The sequence below is a fragment of the Enhydra lutris genome, unplaced genomic scaffold (genome assembly GCF_002288905.1).
Source record: "Enhydra lutris kenyoni isolate GAN:26980312 unplaced genomic scaffold, ASM228890v2 scaffoldscaffold38, whole genome shotgun sequence".
NCBI classification, from domain to species: Eukaryota; Metazoa; Chordata; class Mammalia; order Carnivora; family Mustelidae; genus Enhydra; species Enhydra lutris.
In genome coordinates this window covers 11470044-11489868 of record NW_019154122.1, presented here as the reverse complement: position 1 = coordinate 11489868, position 19825 = coordinate 11470044, and the positions used below count along the sequence as shown (strand labels likewise).

At 57.5% G+C, this 19825-nt stretch overlaps 2 protein-coding genes across 5 annotated transcripts in view; one reads left to right on the top strand and one right to left on the bottom strand.

Moving 5' to 3' along the window:
• The window catches only part of LOC111154886 (F-box protein 6), a 7004-nt gene extending 214 nt beyond the window's left edge, over positions 1 to 6790 (top strand). For 2 of the 4 annotated variants that reach the window (XM_022514826.1, XM_022514824.1), the window contains exons 2-6: positions 2283 to 2587; positions 4534 to 4660; positions 5113 to 5208; positions 6058 to 6193; positions 6339 to 6790. In XM_022514826.1, the coding sequence (XP_022370534.1) occupies positions 2326 to 2587; positions 4534 to 4660; positions 5113 to 5208; positions 6058 to 6193; positions 6339 to 6512 (795 nt within the window). In that variant the 5' untranslated portion in view covers positions 2283 to 2325 and the 3' untranslated portion in view covers positions 6513 to 6790. Of the gene's footprint in view, positions 1 to 202; positions 268 to 2053; positions 2588 to 4533; positions 4661 to 5112; positions 5209 to 6057; positions 6194 to 6338 lie in introns of those variants that run through there. The other 2 variants (XM_022514827.1, XM_022514828.1) reach the window with 2 other exon arrangements.
• Positions 6791 to 6906: 116 nt separating this feature from the next.
• On the bottom strand, positions 6907 to 12385 carry LOC111154697 (mitotic arrest deficient 2 like 2). Its single transcript, XM_022514540.1, has 9 exons — positions 12287 to 12385; positions 11840 to 11891; positions 11628 to 11746; positions 10084 to 10155; positions 9436 to 9536; positions 8483 to 8577; positions 8083 to 8156; positions 7510 to 7602; positions 6907 to 7251 (listed from the first exon to the last, which is right to left on the bottom strand). The coding sequence occupies exons 2-9, from the start codon at positions 11877 to 11879 to the stop codon at positions 7210 to 7212; spliced, it is 636 nt and encodes a 211-aa protein (XP_022370248.1). The 5' UTR covers positions 11880 to 11891; positions 12287 to 12385; the 3' UTR covers positions 6907 to 7209.
• Positions 12386 to 19825: the final 7440 nt, after the last annotated feature.

The following is a 19825-nucleotide window of genomic DNA, read 5'->3' as shown; positions in this document are numbered from 1 at the left end:
GAAGGCGGTGGGCGGAGAGAAGGCGGTGGGCGGAGAGAAGGCGGTGGGCGGAGAGAAGGCGGTGGGCGGGGCGGGGCGGGGCGGGGCGGGGCGGGGCGGGGCGGGGCGGGGCGAAGCGGTGGGCGCGGCCCCGGAGCCGGAGGGGGCAGTCCGAGCGCGCGCGTGACACGGGGCGGGGCGGGGCGACAGTGGACAGCGCCGCCGAGGACGGAGGCTCCAGACCGACGCGGAGGTCCGGTCCCGCCGGGCGTCCCGCCCCGCGTCCAGGTCGCGGCCCAGCTTGGGGAACGGGCGCGGCGGGGGAGACAGGCGGGGGAAGGGCTGGGTGTCCTACACCCGAGGGCGGGTGTGGCGGATGTGGGGCGGGGCGTTAGCTGAGCCGGTGGCGCTGTCCACCGCGGGCCTCCGGGGCCGCGGGGTAGGGGCCCGGGCGGCGCGCGGTAGGCGCGAGACCAGATCCCGCGCGGCCGGGCCCTGGCTCAGACTCCGGGAAGTGCTGCCTGGGAGCGACACCCTGGCCACAGCTCGCTGGTGGCGCCCCAGCCCAGGGCCGATCTGGGACCTCCCGGCACACGCACGCCCTCCGGTCCTGGGACAGGCCAAACTTTTCCAAGCCTCAGCTTCTGCTTTTGAGAAACGGGCTTAGTAACCGTGCTTACAGGGGTCGTTGAGAAGGTCGCGACTCGGGCCGGGCACGTGGGAAGCACAGGGACACCCCCCCGCCCCGTTGGTGGGGGAACCTCACCCCATGCCCCATTCGTGCGCAGTCAGGCCTCGCCCTAGACCCACGAACGCCAGAAACTAGGGGAGGGGGTGCGACGAATAACGTGCGACCAGAGCCAGAGACCAGACTCTGGACGCCTGGGTGAGGAGCATTTCGCACCTAAGTCGCCTCTGACTCCCACCCAGAGACTTTTATTTGATCTAGACGGTGCTTTTAGAAGTTGCCAACATTTAAAAACCGACAGGTTTCATATTTTCGAAACTGTTTATGTAGAGTTCCTTCTGAAAAAGCAGAAGACCTAGCCACATGGAGTTTTTCCCGTCATAGCATTTTTGCACAAGGTACAACTACCTGATTTATTGTTCTCTGCGGGGCTGATATGTTCCTGTCTGGGCGGGAGCCACAGGAGACGCTGTGCGTCTGCTCTCGTTTTTGCTGGGATGGTAGCTTTGAGAAGTCTGTGGGAGGATTCTTTGGCCAAGTCTCTGTGGAAAATGAGAAGCCTCCTCAGAGACTTCACCTGTGGGAGGATAAGGCCCATCTGAGTGACAGGGGCTGGCCTTCCCTCCCCGACCCCACCCCCACCCTGGGGTGGGGTGGGGGGGTCCCCTTAGAGATCTGAACAGCCAGGCAAGATTCAGGCCGGGGTAGTGGCACTGTAAAATTTTCCAAAACCCTTGTACCATTCAGGTGTAGAGGGAGGAAGGTGTTCTTGGAAGCCGCTGACTACTACTGATGAGCGTTTTTGCTCTAATGATAGAGAAGTAATGATGTCCGCCCAGTGCTAAAGGCTTGCCTTGTAGTAACTCAGACCTCCCGGCCCTGCTGAGGCTGGGACAGTCATTCACTCCTCTTAAGGCTCCCCAACTAGCCACTGCAGGCCAGGATTGAACCCCCAGGGCGGTCTTGCTCAGGGTCCCTCAATCAGCTTTGCAGTCTGAGCATTTCAAAATGGGCTCTGGCCTGATGCCCCAACCAGGATGGAGAGGCAGGTCCTCCTCGCTGCGGTGTCTTATCACATCCGGCTTCCAGGTCAACGTGAGCGATTTGGGGAGGAGAAGTTGGTTTTAGCAACTAGCCCCACCACTTAATGAAGCTGTGACACAGAACGTGAAATCTTTCTTACACCCACAGACGAACAGTGAATTCCCAGCACTGAAATAACCTGACCACAGACTTCTGTAGAGCTTGCAGACTGTGGCGTGGCCTTGGCAAGGTCTGCCAGTTCACTGGGCCCGGCAATTTAAAATAAAGCAATTATTTTTTTAATAGGGCAGGGGGATAGGGGAGGAATGGGTGCAGGGGGTGGGGGTCAGGAGAGGGCCTCTTTAAATATTAGCCCCTGAAGTCTTTGTTAATATTTTTACTACACTCTTTCAAATGTGTGTAACGTGTGTGAGTGCTCTGTATTCTGACGGCCCACTGCGTACCCAGGAGAAGGCCCGACCCCTCTTGTTTCACAAAAGAAAAAGGATGAAGAGCCCCTGGCCCAGGTCCCTGGAAATCTGAGGGGTCCACCTCCTTGGTCAGGGCTCATAAACACTGTTGCCCCCTACAGGCCTGAGGGCGCCCCCTGCCTCCCCCCCGACCCCTCACCAGCCATGGCCCTGGTCAGCATCAACGAGCTGCCCGAGAACATTCTGCTGGAGGTGTTCACGCACGCACCCGCCCGCCAGTTGCTGCGCTGTCGCCTGGTCTGCAGCCTCTGGAGAGACCTCATTGACCTGGTGACACTCTGGAAGCGAAAGTGCCTGCGGGAGGGCTTCATCACCGAGGACTGGGACCAGCCCGTGGCTGACTGGAAGGTCTTCTACTTCTTGTGCAGCCTCCGCCGGAATCTCCTGCGGAACCCGTGTGCGGAAGGTGGGCTGGGGGCTGCCCGGGGCTGGCTCCCCACCTTTCCTGAAACCCAGGGCCTTTGCACCTGCGATTCCCACACTATGTGGAATGTTCTCTCTCACAACCCTGACACCTATACCACTCGCCCTTGGTTTCTCCTCGTTCTTCAGGTCTCCGACACCTGGCCTGGTCCCCCTGCTCCCCCATCTTTATCCCGTCTGTCCCGTTTCAGTTCTCCGTAGCGCCTTCATAACCTGTAATTATGTTTTATCTCATGGCTTTGGGTTTGTTTTTTTTTTCTCTGCTACAAACTTCAAGGTCCAAGGGCCTAATGGGTCTTGGTCACCACTCTACAGACACAAGTGTCCACAGTGATGCCTTCACATAGTGCTTGAAAAACATTTGTTGAATGAACAAACCGCACGTTCAGCTTTCCCTCTCTTGCTCCGTCTAAGCTGCCTGACTCATACAGAGGGTCCCTCCATGCTGGGCCCTAGACTTCGCTGGGCTCGGGGCTTCACAAATGTCCTTATCCTTCTGTTGTCCCCATTACCCAGAGGAAGGAAAGGATTTTCAGAGATGACTGAAATCACATCATTTGAGGCCCCTGTTTAACTTACTAGGTTCTCTTGTACTTGCCAGGGTCTTTTCCTTCATTGAGCACCTACTGCATACCACGCACCAGGCTTCTTGTGGGGGCTAGGGCAACAGTTAATGGTGTGTACATAGTTTGTACACTTAGAATCCCCGTCGTGTCGATTTTCTCTCTTGAGCCTCACGAGGACCCCGGGATTGACCAAACAAGCGGGGTTGGCTCCATTTTATGGGTGGGGAGCGTTAGGGCCCATGGTGAGGGTCCTGCCCTGAAACTGCCCAGTTGCCGGGGCCTGGTCCTGACCGATGAAGGCCCTCAGGCCCCTCTCAGAGTCCCCATAGACCATGGCTCAGACAATCTCTCTGCCTGCCCCAGATCCCGCTCAGAAGCTGCCCAGCCAGGCCGCCAGCTCAGCTCGCACAGCTCCACGGAGCCCGCCTGCAGCCCCAACTTACACTGGGCTGTGGGCTGGCAGCCGTCAGTCCAGCCTCGCTTGGACCTCCTTGAGCCTGAGCTCAGCACAGCCCGCTCCTGGATTTCTGTGGTATTCCTCTGCTTCTCTCCTGGCAGGCCCCAGGGCATCTGGGGAATAGGTGCGGGCTCCTAGTAGAGGGAACAATTTGGAAAAGTTCCCTTGGTGATTGTTCTGGAAAGCCTTGGTAGGGAAACACTGCTGGGTGTAAGGTCCTCTCAGTTCAGTGTGGAGGAGGAGACCGGAACCTGCCAAGCCAGCCTGGTGGGGATCGTGAATACTGGGTCGCTGTGCGCCTCCAGCACTGAGGATGGCCACCTTCACGGTTATCCCTCCCACCCTGGGCAGAGGGGCTCTGACCTGGCACAGCAGCAAACCCAGAAAATTGTTCCGTGGGCCCCCCGGGGTCTCAGTTACATAGTTAGGGTGTCAGGGGAAATGCGAGTCATCACGTAAGTGGTCTGCATTGGGACAAACGGACATTAGTCATTGAACAGAAATATTATCATAGGCCCTTCATAACTTCCTGTTTTGAGAACTGAAACTTCGGTATTTCCCAGAATCCCCCAGCAACACCAAAGGAAGAAAAGGCTAGTTTAGAATTCCTGGTAATACTTTTTTTTTTTTACCCCCTCCAGCCTCATGTTAGGAGTCAAACCAGTCAGGGACGAAGTGGGAGAGAGAAGGTCCCAGATCAGAGCTGATGTGGTGAGGACAGGTGGAGACGTGCTGGGAGGAAGGGCACTGTGTCGGGGTGCTTCGAGGCACAGCTGGGGTGCACACTTGAGATGGGAGCCTGAGCAGGCCATGCCTTAACCCCCTCCTCCCTCCCTGGCCTAGGTGGGCAGGACCGGACCAAACATTTACACAGGGGATCTGACCCTGGCTTCTGTTTTTCCCTAGAGGATCTGACATCCTGGCAAATTGACTCCAATGGCGGAGACGAGTGGAGGGTAGAGAGCCTCCCTGGAGACCATGGGACAGATTTTCCAGACTCCAAAGTCAAGAAGTACTTTGTCACATCTTTTGAGTAAGATTAACAACCGAGCTGGCAGTGTCGAGAGGGAAAAGGATCAGGACCCCTTTTGCCAAATCTCAGGCCTAAGTGAGGGCCCCCCTGTGCACCTGGAGGAAGGCAGTTCCCAGATGGGCTCAGAGTCCCACTTTCCTAGAGCAGGAGTACTCAGTGGCCACGATTAACAGCCGTGGAGGGTGGAGACCAGTACGGGGGCTTGGGAGCCACTGAGTGACTAGGGTGAGGCAGAGATGCCTGTAGGTTCCTCATCTAGGAACAGGGGTTCCTGGAGGTGCCCTTGAACTAGATCACGTGCCACCTAGGCACAGCTGGGTCAGGGCCCCTGCGTGTTTCTCTTGGGCCAGCGACAGCCAGAGGCAGAGGTCCTGCAGCAGTCTGGGGACACTGCTGGGTCCTGGCCATGCAAAGCACACCTGGGAACATAAGCCTTTCCTTTTGCTCCCCAGGATGTGCCTCAAGTCCCAGCTGGTGGACCTCAAGGCCGAGGGCTACTGGGAGGATCTGCTAGACACGTTCCAGCCTGAAATCGAGGTTAAGGACTGGTGAGTGGGGCTCGGGCCATGCTCCGCAGCCTTCCCTTTTCTCTTCCTGAGGATACCTAGAGGCAGTGCCCACTCTTTGCCTGGCGGTGTCCTGGGGTAGGCGCTGCCCCGGGAGCCGGCACTTGCTCATTTCACACCTCCTGGCCTTCCTGCCACTGTGCATCAGGAGATGCTAATTCCACTTTACAGATGGGGAGACCGAGGCCTACCTATAAGCTGTCACAGATGGTACTAGAGCCTCAGAGGCAGCACGACCCAGCCTCCCTGGACCTCACTCCCTTCCCTTCCATCCCATCTCCCTCCCCTGGCCCCTTCTCTGGGCTTCCCTCAGCTCTTTCCCAGGCTCCTGCTCTGTGCCCAGAGCTGTGCAAGGCTCTGGCTTGGCCCACAGCGGAAGCAGGACCCCAGTGCCAGCCAGGGCCACCACTCTAAGGGTGTGTGGGGGGGGTGGTATTGAGGAACGTGCGGAGGGGTGGACAGCAGGGCTAAGCAGAGGGTGAGCTCTGCCAGCTCCCATCACACAGGCCGCCCCTTGGATCTCCCACTGAACCCCCACTTTGAGCCATGATAACATACAGATGGCTCAGCTCCCACAGCCCAGGCCTTTATCTCTGTAGAGAGCCTTTTCATGTGTTAAGGGAACATCTTCACTGGACACCCAAAAGGGTTGCCACTTTGCTCTGATATGGCCCCGCACAGAGAGACTGCAGACCCCAGGGGCATAGGAGGGCCCAGAGAGCAGTGAAACCAGCTGGGCCTCGGGCTCCAGTCTGTGGGTCTGCTGCCTGCCCTCCTCCAAGGCCACCTTCTGTCTGGGGGTGCACAGTGCTGAGCCCCACCTGCCCCCAGGTTCGCCGCCAGAGCCGACTGTGGCTGCACGTACCGCATCCGAGTGCAGCTGGTCTCAGAAAACTACATCGTCCTGGCCTCCTTTGAGCCCCCGCCTGTGACCATTGATCAGTGGAACAGTGCCGAGTGGACAGAGGTGAGGCCTTTCCTGCTTGGCCCTCACCACCCCCTTCTCGGGGACCTCCTGCGGGACCTTCCTCTTCCCCTCTCCAGCAGAGTGATCACCCCATCTTTCCCCTCCCCAGTCCTGGTGATCTCTTCTTCCTCTCCCTTCCTCCTAGGTCTCCCACACTTTCTCGGATTACCCGTCAGGGGTCCGCCACATCCTCTTCCAGCACGGGGGCAAGGACACCCAGTTCTGGGCAGGCTGGTACGGGCCTCGTGTCACCAACAGCAGCATCATCATCACCCCTAAGATGACCAGGGACCGGGGGCCCCTCCACGGCTCAGCCTGAGATCCTGTAGGGGCAGGAGAAGGCTGCCCACCTGCCCTCCTCACTTCATCTCCACAGGCCCTTCTGACAGTCTGACATCCGCTGGCCATTCAGCCATCCTCTCTCTGGGCCGCTTGACTTCCGGAGGTCCCCTCCAGCTGAGCCTGTAGTGGGCAGTGAAGGCCCCTACCTTGGGAGTCCCTACCCCAGTTCCAACCTTGGGCAAACCCAGCAGTTTGTGGCAACTCCCTGTCATATACTCTGACATTTCATGACAATAAATGTTTTCAGTAAAACCAGCCTGGGGTGGAGTCTAGTGACGGAAGCCCTGGTTGCTCGGGTGGAGAAACTGCCCCTCCTCCCAGGTTAGTTCGGCTGCTCCTGTCCCTCCCACTCCAGGTAGTGACTGCCCAGCTCAGCCCTTGGGGCCATTTATTGAAACAACTCACAGCACAGTATTTGAGACAGACAGTGTTGGCCGGCCAAATCCCAGGAGGCTAAGATCAGAAATCACAGTCCGAGCATCCTTCCCTGCCTTCCTGGGAAGAGTTTCTCCATGAAGGCAAGCAGCCCTGAGCAGCACCGTGCTGGAGGGTGGGCGGTCCATACACAAAGGCAATAAGAGCACTTGGAATCAGGGTGGCCCTACAGCACTGCCCTAGGCTGGGGCCCCCAGTGTCCAGCGGTGGGAGCGTCCACGGTGGGGGCAGGCACACCCTCAGCTGCTTTTATGAGCTCGCTCTTCCACGTAGAGCTGCATCTGGTGGACAGGAGTACACAGCCAAGGTCAGGAGGACAGCCTGGGCACCTCCTGAGGAGTGCCCACAAGCCCCGGGCAGATCGATCTCTGCCAGAGGTTGGGGTCGTGTGGCGCAGCCACCGGTTAAGAGAAAGGCAGTTTGGAGCCTGACACCAGGCACTCCCTGGTCGTCTCCGACACGCCTCGAGCCACGCAGAAGCCTCTGGCAAGGCCTCAGCACACCTTCCATAAAGCTTAGCAGGTCCCCACGCAGCTCACCTTTAAAATGTCTGACGTCATGGTTTTTAGTGGGATCAGCCGGGGGTCGTGCATGTGGACATCCTGCTCGTCTGCCAGGATCCAGGGAAAGTCCTAGGGTGGGAGACCGGGGGACGCTAGACCCTGGCCTACCCTCACTGCGCGACCCCTCCGTCTCCAGAGCTGGGGATCCTCAGACCTCAGGGAACAGCGGGATCACTAGGGCGCTCCTGGCAGGACAGATGCCCAGGCTCCTGAGAGGGCGAGTCTACAGATCCGAGCTGGGCTGGGAACCCAGTGGTTTAACTGGCCCCAGGCACCAATTCTGAATGGCGGGGGGTTGGCAGCGAGAACTGCCACCGAGCCAGCAGCCCCAGGACATGGCTCCGCCCTCCTCTCCGTGCTGAGTGCCCAGGCTGGGCAATGACAAGCGTGTGACCACCCAGGAGACATACCACAAAAAGCCACCAGCTGCTGGGCACCGCCGTAAGCAAGGTAATGAGCGCGCTGTCAGCGGCACCCCTGCCTGCTCTGGTTTTCAGGGCCTCCCGGCTGTGTCTTCCTGCCCACCTTCCCCAGCCCGCCTCATCTCACCTTGATGACCTGAATCTTCTCCATGTTCCGCGTGGCAGCTTCTCTCGTGTGCACTAAGACAGTGAAGGTACAGCCTGAAGAGGCAAGAGTGTGGTCAGGGCCGGGCCACCTCATGCCTGCCACTGGGCATAGCCTCTTCCCACCTCCCCAGCTGGCTCGGCAGCCCCCGCAAGAGGAGAAGAGTGGAAACCAAGGACCAGGACAAGACACAGTCAGTAGGGAGCCCGAAGCAGGTGGAAATCAGGGCAGCTTCCTGGAGGAGGTGGACTCTCAGAGAAGTTCTAAATGGCAGGAAGGAAGAGAGGCGGCTTGCTACAGCCAAGGAGGAACCTGAGAACACAGACCAAGCCAAGGGAGCCCTGGCCATGCCCGGGGGCGGAGGCATGGGGGGTGAGCACACCTGGAGGGTTGTGGTCCAAGACAGCATCACATACACTAATCTTCAGGATGAAGGCTCGGAGCAGCTGCTCCACATGAGACAGCAGGGAGTCTGAGCTGGAAGGAGAAAAGGAGGGTCTCCCATCACCCTGGCGCCCCCTCCCACCAGCAGGCAGTCAACCCTGGGAGCAGGCCTGGGGGCCCAGAGCCCCTCTCTGCTTCTGAGTGTGTTGGTTTCTAAGGGCCTGGCTACTTATCTTGTCTACACAGTTAAAACCATCTGAAAACCAACGTCAAGTGCCATCCCAAACTAAGTCCAAATGGGACACAGGGAGCTCCAGTAGGTCGTTCTAATATGCAGCCCAGTCTGAGAACAAGGACACAGCCCAAGCCTGTTCATACCCTGGGACACCAAGCCAGGAAGGGAGAGGGATTGCCCGAGCCTACACCTTGCCCCAGGAAGCCAGCAGCTGACCAGTCAACAGCCTTGCCCAAGGTCAGCTTCTGGTTGCCTACAGGCTGGACACTTGACTGGAAAGGCAGAAAACTGGGTCTGTGTCCTAACTCTGTCACCATTTGGGTGACCCTGGGTAGCTCATGTCATCTCTCCGGTCCTTATCCATCTGGAACATCAGGTTGGGACTAGCCCTTCAGCAACACTATGGTCTTCCAGGTGTGGACATCACAGAGGTTACATGGAGAGAGCACTGGGTGGCCCGCTGTGGCTCGGCTGCTAACGGGCCTTGGGATGGTGCCCCTTGCCATTCTTCTCTTTACCAAGCTTCCTGGAGGAGGCGGACTCTCAGAGGGGCTCTAAAGGGGAGGAAGGAAGAGAGGCGGCTTGCTGCAGCCAAGGAGGGGCCTGAGGACGCGGACCAGGCCAAGGACTTCAGGGGCTGCCTAAAGCGGTGAGCGTGAGACCTGTTTCTAGAGACTTCACAGCAGTCTCCAGGAGACCAGGAAGAGGCAGTTTACCTGATGGACAGCAGTGGCGGCTGGGTGATTTCAAAGACGAATTTCTCCACTGGGCGGTGCTCTTTGTCCAAAATCACCACCACCACCTTCTCCACGTCATTCTGCAAGAACAGGAATCCCCTATTCCAGAACCGGGTAACCCACCACTACCACCACCTCCCCACCTCAGGGAGGATGGGAAGGACCCACGCACAGCCCTGTTCAGCTTCTAGGCTGAGGGTCCCTGAGAGCCCAGAAGGTTTGAAAAGTTCAAGTAGGCACACTCCCTGACATGAGTGGTACAGACTGAGACAGGAGAGGCTGCCTGGGCCTTAATGGGGCTACATCTCAGAGAGAAGGAGGAAACTCTGAGGGGCCAAGCCCAGACAGAACTTAGGGGTGGGAAGAGAAACAGTCAGGCCCCAATCAGCCAGCTCCACTCACCAGGGCTCCCGGGCCCCAGCACACAGATTGTGACTCATGTGTCCTGACATCTGTCCCTGGGCAGGGACACTCCAGGACACTCCTGTACCCACTCCAGGGTACAGGAGACAGGCTTTAGGGTGTAGAGTCATTGGGGACCCTGCACGGTCCCAGCATCACCCCATCCTGGAGTGCTGAAGGAACAGACTGGGGGTAGAGGTGGGCTGGGGGACTTGGTGCCCTCACCTTCTCCAGGAGTGGCTTGACACAGTGCAAGGTGTCCTGGATATACTGGTTCAGCTCCGGGTGGCAGGACATCTATACACAACCCCATGATGGCTCGTGAGGCCTGAAGCACCAACGGGAAACCACCCGACACCCCTCCAGGAGCCCAGGGAGAGAGGCCGGCAGCTCCCTAGGGCTCCATACCCAAGACACTGACTTCCATCATGAGGCTAAGAACTGCAAATTATCCAGAGAGGGAGAAGTTAGAAGAATTCAGTCCCAACATCAGCACTTAATATAGCATTGGGGGTTTCTAATGGGTCTGTGGGCTCCTCCAGGGGCTGAGAAGTCCCTAAATTGTGTGTATCTGGGCATACAAGCATTTTTCCCAGAGAAGGGATCCAAAAATTTAATCAGTTTTCAAAAAATTGAGAATCTGGGACTAAGAGCTATGTGGCCTTAGGTAAATCACTTAGTTTCTCTGAGCTTGACTTACTTCATCTGTGCAAGATCTCGTAAAGACAAAGTGAAGAGTGGATAAGCACCCAGTACACAGCAGGTGCCCAATAAATGCTATTCTGTTTTCACTGTACATCCTTCAAGCCTCCACTACCTTCCAGTATGGGGTCATCCATTTATTTTAACATTTACTAAGCGCCTTCTAAGGGGCCAGCACTTCTAGAGTGAGGAGAGGGGAGCACATACTTACTGCTTTGTCTGCCTTTTGGACCTGAGACAACCCATTACAATGAAGGCAAAGGAAAGCACCTGAGGTTTCTAGGAATCACCTCCTCAAAGCAATCATTCATTCATCAGCCTCAGGAGCTCTTTTAAATACAACCATGCCCCACGGGCAACTCTGATCCCAGGGCCTGGTCCCTAACTTCAGGCAAGGGGAACTCCAAGTTCAGAGGGGACGAAAAGCAAAGTCACCGCAGCAGGGGTGGGAGGCTGTCAGGCTATCAACTGAGAACTGGAAGGCAAGGCCAGGGGCACCTGGGTGGCTCAGTGGGTTAAGCCTTTGCCTTTGGCTCAGGTCATGGTCTCAGGGTCCTGGGATCGAGCCCCACATCGGGCTCTCGACTCGGCAGGGAGCCTGCTTCCCGCCCCCTCTCTGCCTGCTGCTCTGTTCTTGTGATCTTTCTCTCTACCAAATAAATAAAATAAAATCTTAAAAAAAAAAAAAGAAATAGAAGCCAAGGCCAGCCTGCTGGTGAATGTTGTGGGGTAAGGGGCCTGAGCCTGCAAGTGGAGGATGGTTCAAAAATCCACCCTCTAGGGACCCCTGGGTAGCTCCGTTGGTTAAGTGGTTAAGCATCTGCCTTTGGCTCAGGTAGTGACCCCAGGATCCTGTGGCAGAGTCCCACATCGGGGTCCTTGCTCCTTGCTCAGCGGGGAGCCTGCTTCTCCCTCTGCCTGCTGCTCCCTGTGCTTGTGCTCACTCTCTCAATCTCTCTGACAAATAAATAAATAAAATCTTAAAAAAAACAAATCCACCCTCTACCCACCCTGTGGTGACCCAGTGGCCCCCGCCCAGATGCGGGGGTGGGGGGTGGGGCGCTCACCTGGACAGGCACGTTGTACTTCTTACGCTTCTGGAAGATACCCACCGGGTAGACCTCGCGCACGTAGAGGATGAGGTGCACAGCTACCTCCAGGAACTCGCAGAGCACGTCGGCCACCACTGCCAGGGGACAGAAGCCGGTGAGTTGGGAAAGCCCGCCGGCCCAGGCACCCCTCGCCCCCCACCCGGAGTCCACAGGCCCCGCCTCCCTACCTTGACCAAAGTTGAGGTCCTGGCGCGTGAGCGTGGTCATCCTTACCGCCACCTAGGGAGTGCGGCAGGAGTGGGGGCTAGTTCCAAGGGGCAGGGAGCCGCAGGGTCCGCCGGCCTCCACCGCCCCTACCCTCCATCTGGGGTCAGGACGCTCCCCCTTCACACAAAATCAGGGCCGCTAGAACGGACCCTCCCCCCGCGCTGGCGTCCCAGCTCGGGGACATCAGCTGCGCCCGATAGCCCTGCTGCCTCGGTGGGCAGGAAAGGCCAGAGCTGGGCGCATGGCCACAGAGGGAACGGCGGGTTGCGCAGGCCCGCGAGCGTAAAATGGGACGCGCGGAGAGCGAAACTAGGCTGGAATAAGACTCGCCCGGCTCTGCCAGGCCAGAAACCTCCCCCGAGGGAGCCCCGCCCCCTCCCCTCCCCTCCCCTCCCCTCCCCCGGTACCGGCTCCGGCTTCGGGGCCCGGCTCGGGGCCCGGCCCCGGCGCGGGGAACCAGCGAACCAACCACTCGCGCCTCCCGCTCAACCAGCGGCCTGGAAGCAGCTCCGTGACGTCCGCGCGGCGCTCCCGCAGGTCCTAGTGACCGCCTCCGGCCACGCCCACTTTCCCGCGCGCAGCCAACCGTGGGGGCGGGAGGGAGGAGCAGTCGGGGGCGGAGCCGGGGAGGGGCGGGGCCGGCCTTGGCGCCAAGGTCCCCAGGCCGCGCTGCCTCCCTTCCCTTTGGGGTGGGCGCGAAAAATGACAGCTTTGCAGATCGCTACGCATTTTGCTCCCTAGGCCATCTTTCTCGCTTTGGGAAGCTCTGAGAGGGGGCGAATAGGTGGTGCTGGTGAGAACCAGGTGGAGGGCACAGCGGGGGACTAAGACAGCGACATCTACTGCTAGCTCCAGAGTCACCATCCCCGGACCTCAGCTGCCCAACCGAAAGCGAATCCGCCGGCTCCGGGGGCGGGGACAGCGGAAGACAGGGTGCACCAGGGACGCCCCAGTCCCGCCCCTACCCGGAAACCAAATGCAGCCTGGGTTTACCTCCCAAGGAGATAAAACCTCCCCGGCCCAAGCATCATAGGGGTAGCTGCCCTTAATAGGGTGCCAGCCCTGTGCGAGGCCCCGGGCTAAGTGTGCCAGCGGATTATCTCACTAAATCCTCAAACCAAGTCCGCGGGACAAGTACTATGATTGTCCCCACTTTACAGATGAGCCAAACGAGGTTCAGAAGGGTGAAGTAACCTGCCCGAATCACACATCTTTTGAGGGAGGGGATGCGTGGAGTTGTCCTCGGCCACAAACACTTTACAGTTTTGGACTCCCCTAGAGACACGGACTCTGGAAGGGCTGAGAGGCCCCTGGGATATAATAATAGTAATGTTAATCGTCACTAGTACGTATTGAACATTTATCTGTGAAGCACTGATTTCTTTAATTCCCTCATTAACCCTCAGAGCAAAGCCATTTCCTAGCCCCACTTCATAGATGGTAAACAGGCTCAGTGATGTTCCCTAATTTGACAAAATCTCACAGCTGGTAAACAAACTCAGTTCTGACTTCTAATCTGACTCCAGAGCCTCAACTCATTTTCAGCCGCTTTATCTTATAGGTGGGAAAACTAAGGTCAGAGGAGCATGACCACAAGCCTGGGGAGCCTTCCCTGACCTCTGGGGACATAAGAGCTTGTCAGGAGTCACGCCCACCTGTGGGTACACAGATCTTGCCAGCAATGTTTATCAGTTACAGTTCAGTATTGGAAACCTGTACTCCTTTTCACTCCGGATGCCTTCAAACCTGCATTTGCCCACTTCTGCTGGGGTGAATGCAGGGGAGAGGATAAGTAACCTGGCCCATTAAGCCAGGAATACCAGCAAAGCATTTCTCAGAAGCAGTCTAGGAAATCTGGATCAGAATCCCTGGGGAGCCCATTTAACACCTGGAACCCAGGGCTCGCTGACCTACTGGACCAGTCTGGGTGCAAAGTGGGGTACTGGCCCTTTAACAAGTTCCCCAGGTGCCCCGATGCCCCCAAAAGTATGGGGATGGCCGTAGCAGTCTGGGCTGTTCCCAAGGAAAGTCTGCATTTCATGCAATTTCCAGGCTTACCCCAAAGTGATAGATGAATTGTTTCAAGAATTGATACACTGGCAGCCCATTTCGGGCTTGTAAACAGTGTCTGTTCCCTGCCTCCTTGAGATTTAATCATCTTGGATACTTTAGCACTGGAGACAGAGGTCCTTCTTTGTCCCTCTCTGGGGCTGTTCAAACAGCTTTTCTCACTGGCGACAGGAAGTGGCAGTCTTTCGGGGGCGAGGCGGGAGGTCCAGGGGCAATTCCTTGTAAATTGTTTCTTAGGATTGGATCCGGGGTGGGAAATTCAGAGTCCAGCTACTCCTGCGGGCTGGCTTCAGGGTACAGTGTGAGCAACATGAGAACTCATGCCTGGTCCCCAGCCTTAGCCCCCTGCCCTGAGAAGACACAGTGCAAGCCACCTGTCGGTCTCCTGACCCACGGAGCTAAAGCACGTCAAAGAAACCTTGGCGGACATATGACCCAACACTCAACATCTTTCAGACACAGAAAATGAGGTCCCAACAGCCTCTGTTTCACTCCGGGGCACCTCCTAGAAACTCATGGACGAAATGCCTACGTTTGGGGCTTTGGATTCAAAGCCAGACATAAGCAGAGGAAGGCAGGCTGGGAGACAGATGAGGAGGGATTCAAACTGATCTGCTCCTGCACCCCCAAAAGGCCTCTGTCTTTGTAAAATGAACAGGCTGGACAGATGTTCCCTAAACCCCTGATGGCCTTGGGTTCCGGGGGGGGGGGTAAGAAGCTGGAGAGGGGTGGGGGGCCAAGGGAGAGCTCTAGGAGGACTCATTTATCAATTTTATCCATAGGGCTCTGCGGCATCTGGCTTTCTAGATCTTAAGCACATCAGTGTGATGGATAGTCTTGGGACCCAGATTACATTATGGGGTTAATTTATTACATTTTTGAATACCTATTTGCTGGGAGACTGTTTTTCAAAGTTATTTGCATATTTTTCATCATAATGACAATATGTAGGAGGGCATCTGGGAGGAAAGGATGGATGTTTAGGAGGAGAGAGCTTATTTGCCAACTAGAGCAGGTCCCTGAGGGTCTGCAATGAGAACAGAAAGAAAATCATTCTCAAGAGACATTGAAATTGAAACCAAGAGAAGGCAAGGTGTAACAAAGTCTTGCAACGACCAAGGCCTTCAGGGGCAAAGGAAGATTCCTGGGGTCCCCCTGAACAGACACGCAACGAGTGAACTGGGTAAAACAATGGGCACTGGAGTGTCCAGACCCCTGAGATGCTTCCAAAGTCCTCCCAGACTGAGATACTCAACATTCGTCCCATCCCTGCCTAAGATTCCTAAAATGCCAAACACAGGAGGGGGCTGGGGGGGCAGTCACAGAGAGTCAGCCACATATAGTCTGGTGACAATCCCACTGGTCCCCCGTTGCTCAAGGACCATTCCAGTTAGAACACCCCCTGAGGGGCGCCTGGGTGGCTCAGTGGGTTAAGCTTCTGCCTTCCTCTCAGGTAATGATCTCAGGGTCCTGGGATGGAGCCCCAAGCCCCGCAGGGAGCCTGCTTCCCCCCACCCCTCTCTCTCTGTCTGCTGCTCTGCCTACTTGTGATCTCTCTCTCTCTGTCATATAAATAAAAATAAAAAGAACACCCTCTGAGCAGAGACCCAGCCCTGTTCATTCTTTTGGTCCAGCACCTAACCCAGGGCCTGGCCATACCCAGGTTCTCAGTGAAGGCATGCAAATGAATTAATAAAAGACAGGAGAGAGGAAGCCATGGTGCACAGTGACTCATTACCACTTGCCCCACTTGAACCCTAACTTATTCTGGATGCGAACAAACCCGTGGCTTCCACGCCTGCACTACGGGTGGCCACGTGCAGGGAAGAGCGGCTTTCAAAAATGAAGCAAGAGCTGGGGAGCCACTATGTGCCCCTCCCCTCACCCACCAGGCTGCTCCTGGGCCTAATGCACTGCTCCCCTCCCCACCACTGGTCCTTAGTTAGCTGTAAGGCCCTTCCCTCTCTGAATTGCAGGTTCCTCATCTGTAAAATGGGATAATGGTAGCACCAGTTCCATAGAGCTGGGGGGGCGGGGGGCAGAAAACAAGTGAGATGTTTGTAAAAATGTGAAGTCCACAATATCTGGCTCATACATTCTCAATTGGTGCTGTTATGACAATGAGATTAAGATCTACACGCACTGGGGCGCCTTGGTGGCTCAGTGGATTAAAGCCTCTGTCTTTGGCTCAGGTCATGATCCCAGAGTCCTGGGATGGAACCCCGCATCCAGCTCTCTGCTCAGCAGGGAGTGTGCTTCCCCCCCCCCTCTCTCTCTGCCTGCCTCTCTGCCTACTTGTGATTTCTGTCAAATAAATAAATAAAATCTTTAAAAAAAAAAAAAAAAAAGATCTACACGCACTATCCAAGCCCCTAGAGCAAGCACTCTGTCACCAGCCATGGTGACACATGCTTTTCAGAACCTGATCTAAAACACCCTCGGCTGCATCCCCTTCCCCATTTCCAAAAAGGCAGCCCCCAAGGTGCCTTACAGGAGGACATGCATCCCCACGACCAAGATGCCTGAAGACAAGGGACTGTGACCCGCACTCAGCTCCTCCCCTCCCTGATCTGGCCTTCTGAGATGAGGCCTCACTAACATAGCTCCCCAGATCCTCTGCTGACCTCAGACCCAAGCCGGGGCCCTGACCTTAGGCCTGTGACACAGGGGGCTTCCAGCACCTCGGCCAGGGCAGAGTAAACACATGCTATCCCCTCCCTGGTGTTCTGCTGACTCCCCAGCATCATTGACCCCTTGTTCATCAGAAGGACCTTACAAATCATCTCTTCTTAGACTTAGAACCTCCACCCAGAGACACAAAATGTCTTGCACAAGTTCAGGGGTTCCTGGGCCTCTGAAGTCATCTCGGACCACAGGGTAAGAACCCTTGATCTGGGTCAACTGCCACTTAAAAAAAAACAAAAAACAAAAATGCTTCACTGAGATGTAGTTCGCGAACCATGAAGTTCTCCCTTTAAAGTATGCAATTTAGGGGTGCCTGGGTGGCTCAGTCGGTGAAGCGTCTGCCTTCGGCTCAGGTCATGATCCCAGGGTTCTGGGATGGAGCCCCACATCAGGCTCCCGGTTCAGTGGGGAGCCTGCTTCTCCCTCTGCCTCTTTCTTCTGCTCCCCCCTGCTTCTGCGCTCATTCTCTCTCTCTTTCTCTCTCTCTGACAAAGAAATATATAAAATCTTTAAAGTACGCAATTTAGTGGGTTTTAGTAAGTTGTACGGCAATCAGCACTAATTCCAGAACATTTTCATCCCTCCAAAAAGAAAAACCCACACACACAGTAGCGGTCAAGCCCCACCCCCATCTCCCCTTCTGCCAGCCCCAGGCAACCCCTAGACTACTTTCTGTCTCAATGGGCTTGCCTATTTTGAACATTTCATATAAATCCTACAATAGGCGGCCTTTTATATCTGGCTTGTTTCACTTCCATCATGTTTTCAGGATTCATCCACACGGTGGCATGTATTTCATTCCTTTTTATGGCCTAATAATATTCCATTGTATGAACCCCCCCCCCCCCCCCCGCAGATTTTCTTCATCCTCTCATCAGTCAATGGATATCTGAGTGGTTTCCACTTTGGCCATACAACTCTGGGAAAACTGAGGCTCAAAGTCACCATAACCACAATGGGATAGGAGTCCAGGCCTCTCCTAACATCTGTCTCCCAGTGCATCACTCTGGGACAACCCAGAGGACAGAGAGCATGGCAGAAGATCACCCCATTGGTGAACAGCCAGAGGAGCAGCAGCTTTTGAACCACAGTCCCAGGGGATACTGCCGGAGAATCACGCCCACAGAGGCCCCTCCCATCCCAGCCCCCATCACCTCTTCCCAGCGACAGTTCCTCACTGTCTGCCCACTTTTGTCCTTGCCCTCCTGCAGTCTACTCCCAACTTTAGGAATTGGAGTGAACTCGTAAACCCTATCAGGTCATGGCTCCACTCTGCCTAGAACCCAGTCCATCCTGGTGCCCATCGGGCTGATTATATTACACTTAATTTTTCTAGAGCATTTCCCCATGAGGCCAGGATCTTAGCAACATTATTTCCTTACAAAGGTCATCGCACTTAATCCTTGAACTCTAAGAGTTAGGGATGATGATGAGCTCAGAGAGGTTAGGCGCCTTGCCCAAGGTGACCAGGAATGGCGTCCGCAGATAAGCCCAGGCATCTGGCCTGACCACAGAACGGAGCTCCTAAACCTCTGAGCCGTAACTGCCACATTCTGGAGGAGGAGGAAAACAGTCTAAGAGGAAGCCACTGGGTGAGCTCCGGGCGCCAGGCAAGACTGCCGCTTCTCGCGCGACGCTGTCCCGCCCTACTGTTCTTTGATCCTCGCCGTGCCTGTGGCCCCACTGACCCCGCCGTGAGTTATGGGGGCCACGGGACTCATAACACAGCATTCCCGGACTCCCAGGGTCGTCGGGACGCGGCGCCCCGCGCGGTGATGGATGAGCCGCCTCTGGGGCTGGCTTTGTCCCGGCTGGGCTGGGCTGGGCTGGGGAGCATCAGATGTACTTTGGACAGGGCGTGGCTAGAGGAAGACTCTGTGCATGCGTGTGTGTGTGTGTGTGTGTGTGTGTGTGTGTGTGTGTGTGTGTGTGTTGGGTAGAATTCTATTTCTACCTTCCCTCCCGGGGCGGGGGGCGGGGGGCACACATCAGTGCGGCCGTCACGCCCGGGATTCTCACCTGGTAACGTTTGAAAATCCCCCTATACCCCACATTGAAGAGCGACCTCTCCCAGAACCCCGCCCCCCGCTCCGCGCACTTTCCGAGGCTACAAAGGCCCTGCGGTGCCCCGTCCCGCCTTCCTCGCACCGGGCATTTCTTCCGTCCCATTTGACAGCCTGGGCGGAATAATCCTTTTGGGGACTGGCCGGCCCCTGCCCAGCCAGACGCGGCCGCAGCTGAGCGCACAGCTCCGATCCATTGTTGGGGTCCGCCAGGGACCCCCTGCCGCGACCCTTTGTCGCCCGCTCCCGGCGGGGCCGTTCCAGATGCGCCACCGCTGCCCGCGCCCCGCCCGTCCCACGCGCTCCGGGCAGCGCCGAGGCGGCTCTTACGCACCCGGAGGAGTGGGCCCACCTCGCCCGGTGCCCGCACGGCCGCCCGACTGCGCCCGCCTTTGTCTGCCTCCTTTGTCTGCCCCGCGCCCTCGCGGCGGCGGCCGCGGCTAGGCCTCTGGGGAGCTGGCCCCGAAAGCCGAGCGCAGCTGGCGAGGGCGCGCTGGCCGGGAGCGCGCGGGACCCGGCCCGGCCGGGGGCTGCCCCTCAGCAGGGGGCTAGCCTTGCCCTCTCCAGCCGCCCCTCCCCCGCACCCCTCCCCGCGCGCCCGCCCCCTTCCCGCGCGCCCGCCCCCTCCCCTTTCCTCCAGCCCCACTCAGCCTGGGCATATCCTCCTGCCGCCCGCGCACCTCTCCGTGCGGTCCACGCTTCGCGGCTTGGCCCTCGGCTGCGCTCGGCTCCCGCAGGCGCTCGGCCCCGCGCCCCTCGGCCCCCGCCCCGCGGGCCGGACAGGTAAGGCCTGGCCTTGGGCCCGCCCCTGGCCCCGCCCTCCCGCCTCACCTGGTAGCGGGCCGGGACAAAGGTGGGCTACCTGGTGCTCTTAGGGGCGGGGCGCGCTGGGGTCTGTGGCCAGAGGTGAGGATCCCGCTTTCTGCCCTGACCGCCCCGCCTTCGGAGCCGTGGGTCCGTGTGTCCGCCGCCTCCGCTCCTCGCCGCGTCTCGGCGGAGCTCCAGGCTCTGCTCCCGGTTCTCCGCTTCAGCCCACCTTCCCGCCGGACGCTCACTTTTCTAAGCTCTGACTCTCTGCCTCGCGCGCGCCCTCGTCGCCCTCTCTGGGTCGCGGCGTCCGCCCGCTCT

Excerpts from the sequence above, each read along its gene's own strand:
- LOC111154697 (XM_022514540.1), bottom strand. The coding sequence starts at position 11,879 with ATGACCACGCTCACGCGCCAGGACCTCAACTTTGGTCAAG. Across the intron at positions 8,578-9,435 it reads CCGCCACTGCTGTCCATCAG|CTCAGACTCCCTGCTGTCTC; the intron begins GTAAACTGCCTC and ends TTCTCCTTCCAG. Across the intron at positions 7,603-8,082 it reads AGAAGATTCAGGTCATCAAG|GACTTTCCCTGGATCCTGGC; the intron begins GTGAGATGAGGC and ends CTCCCACCCTAG.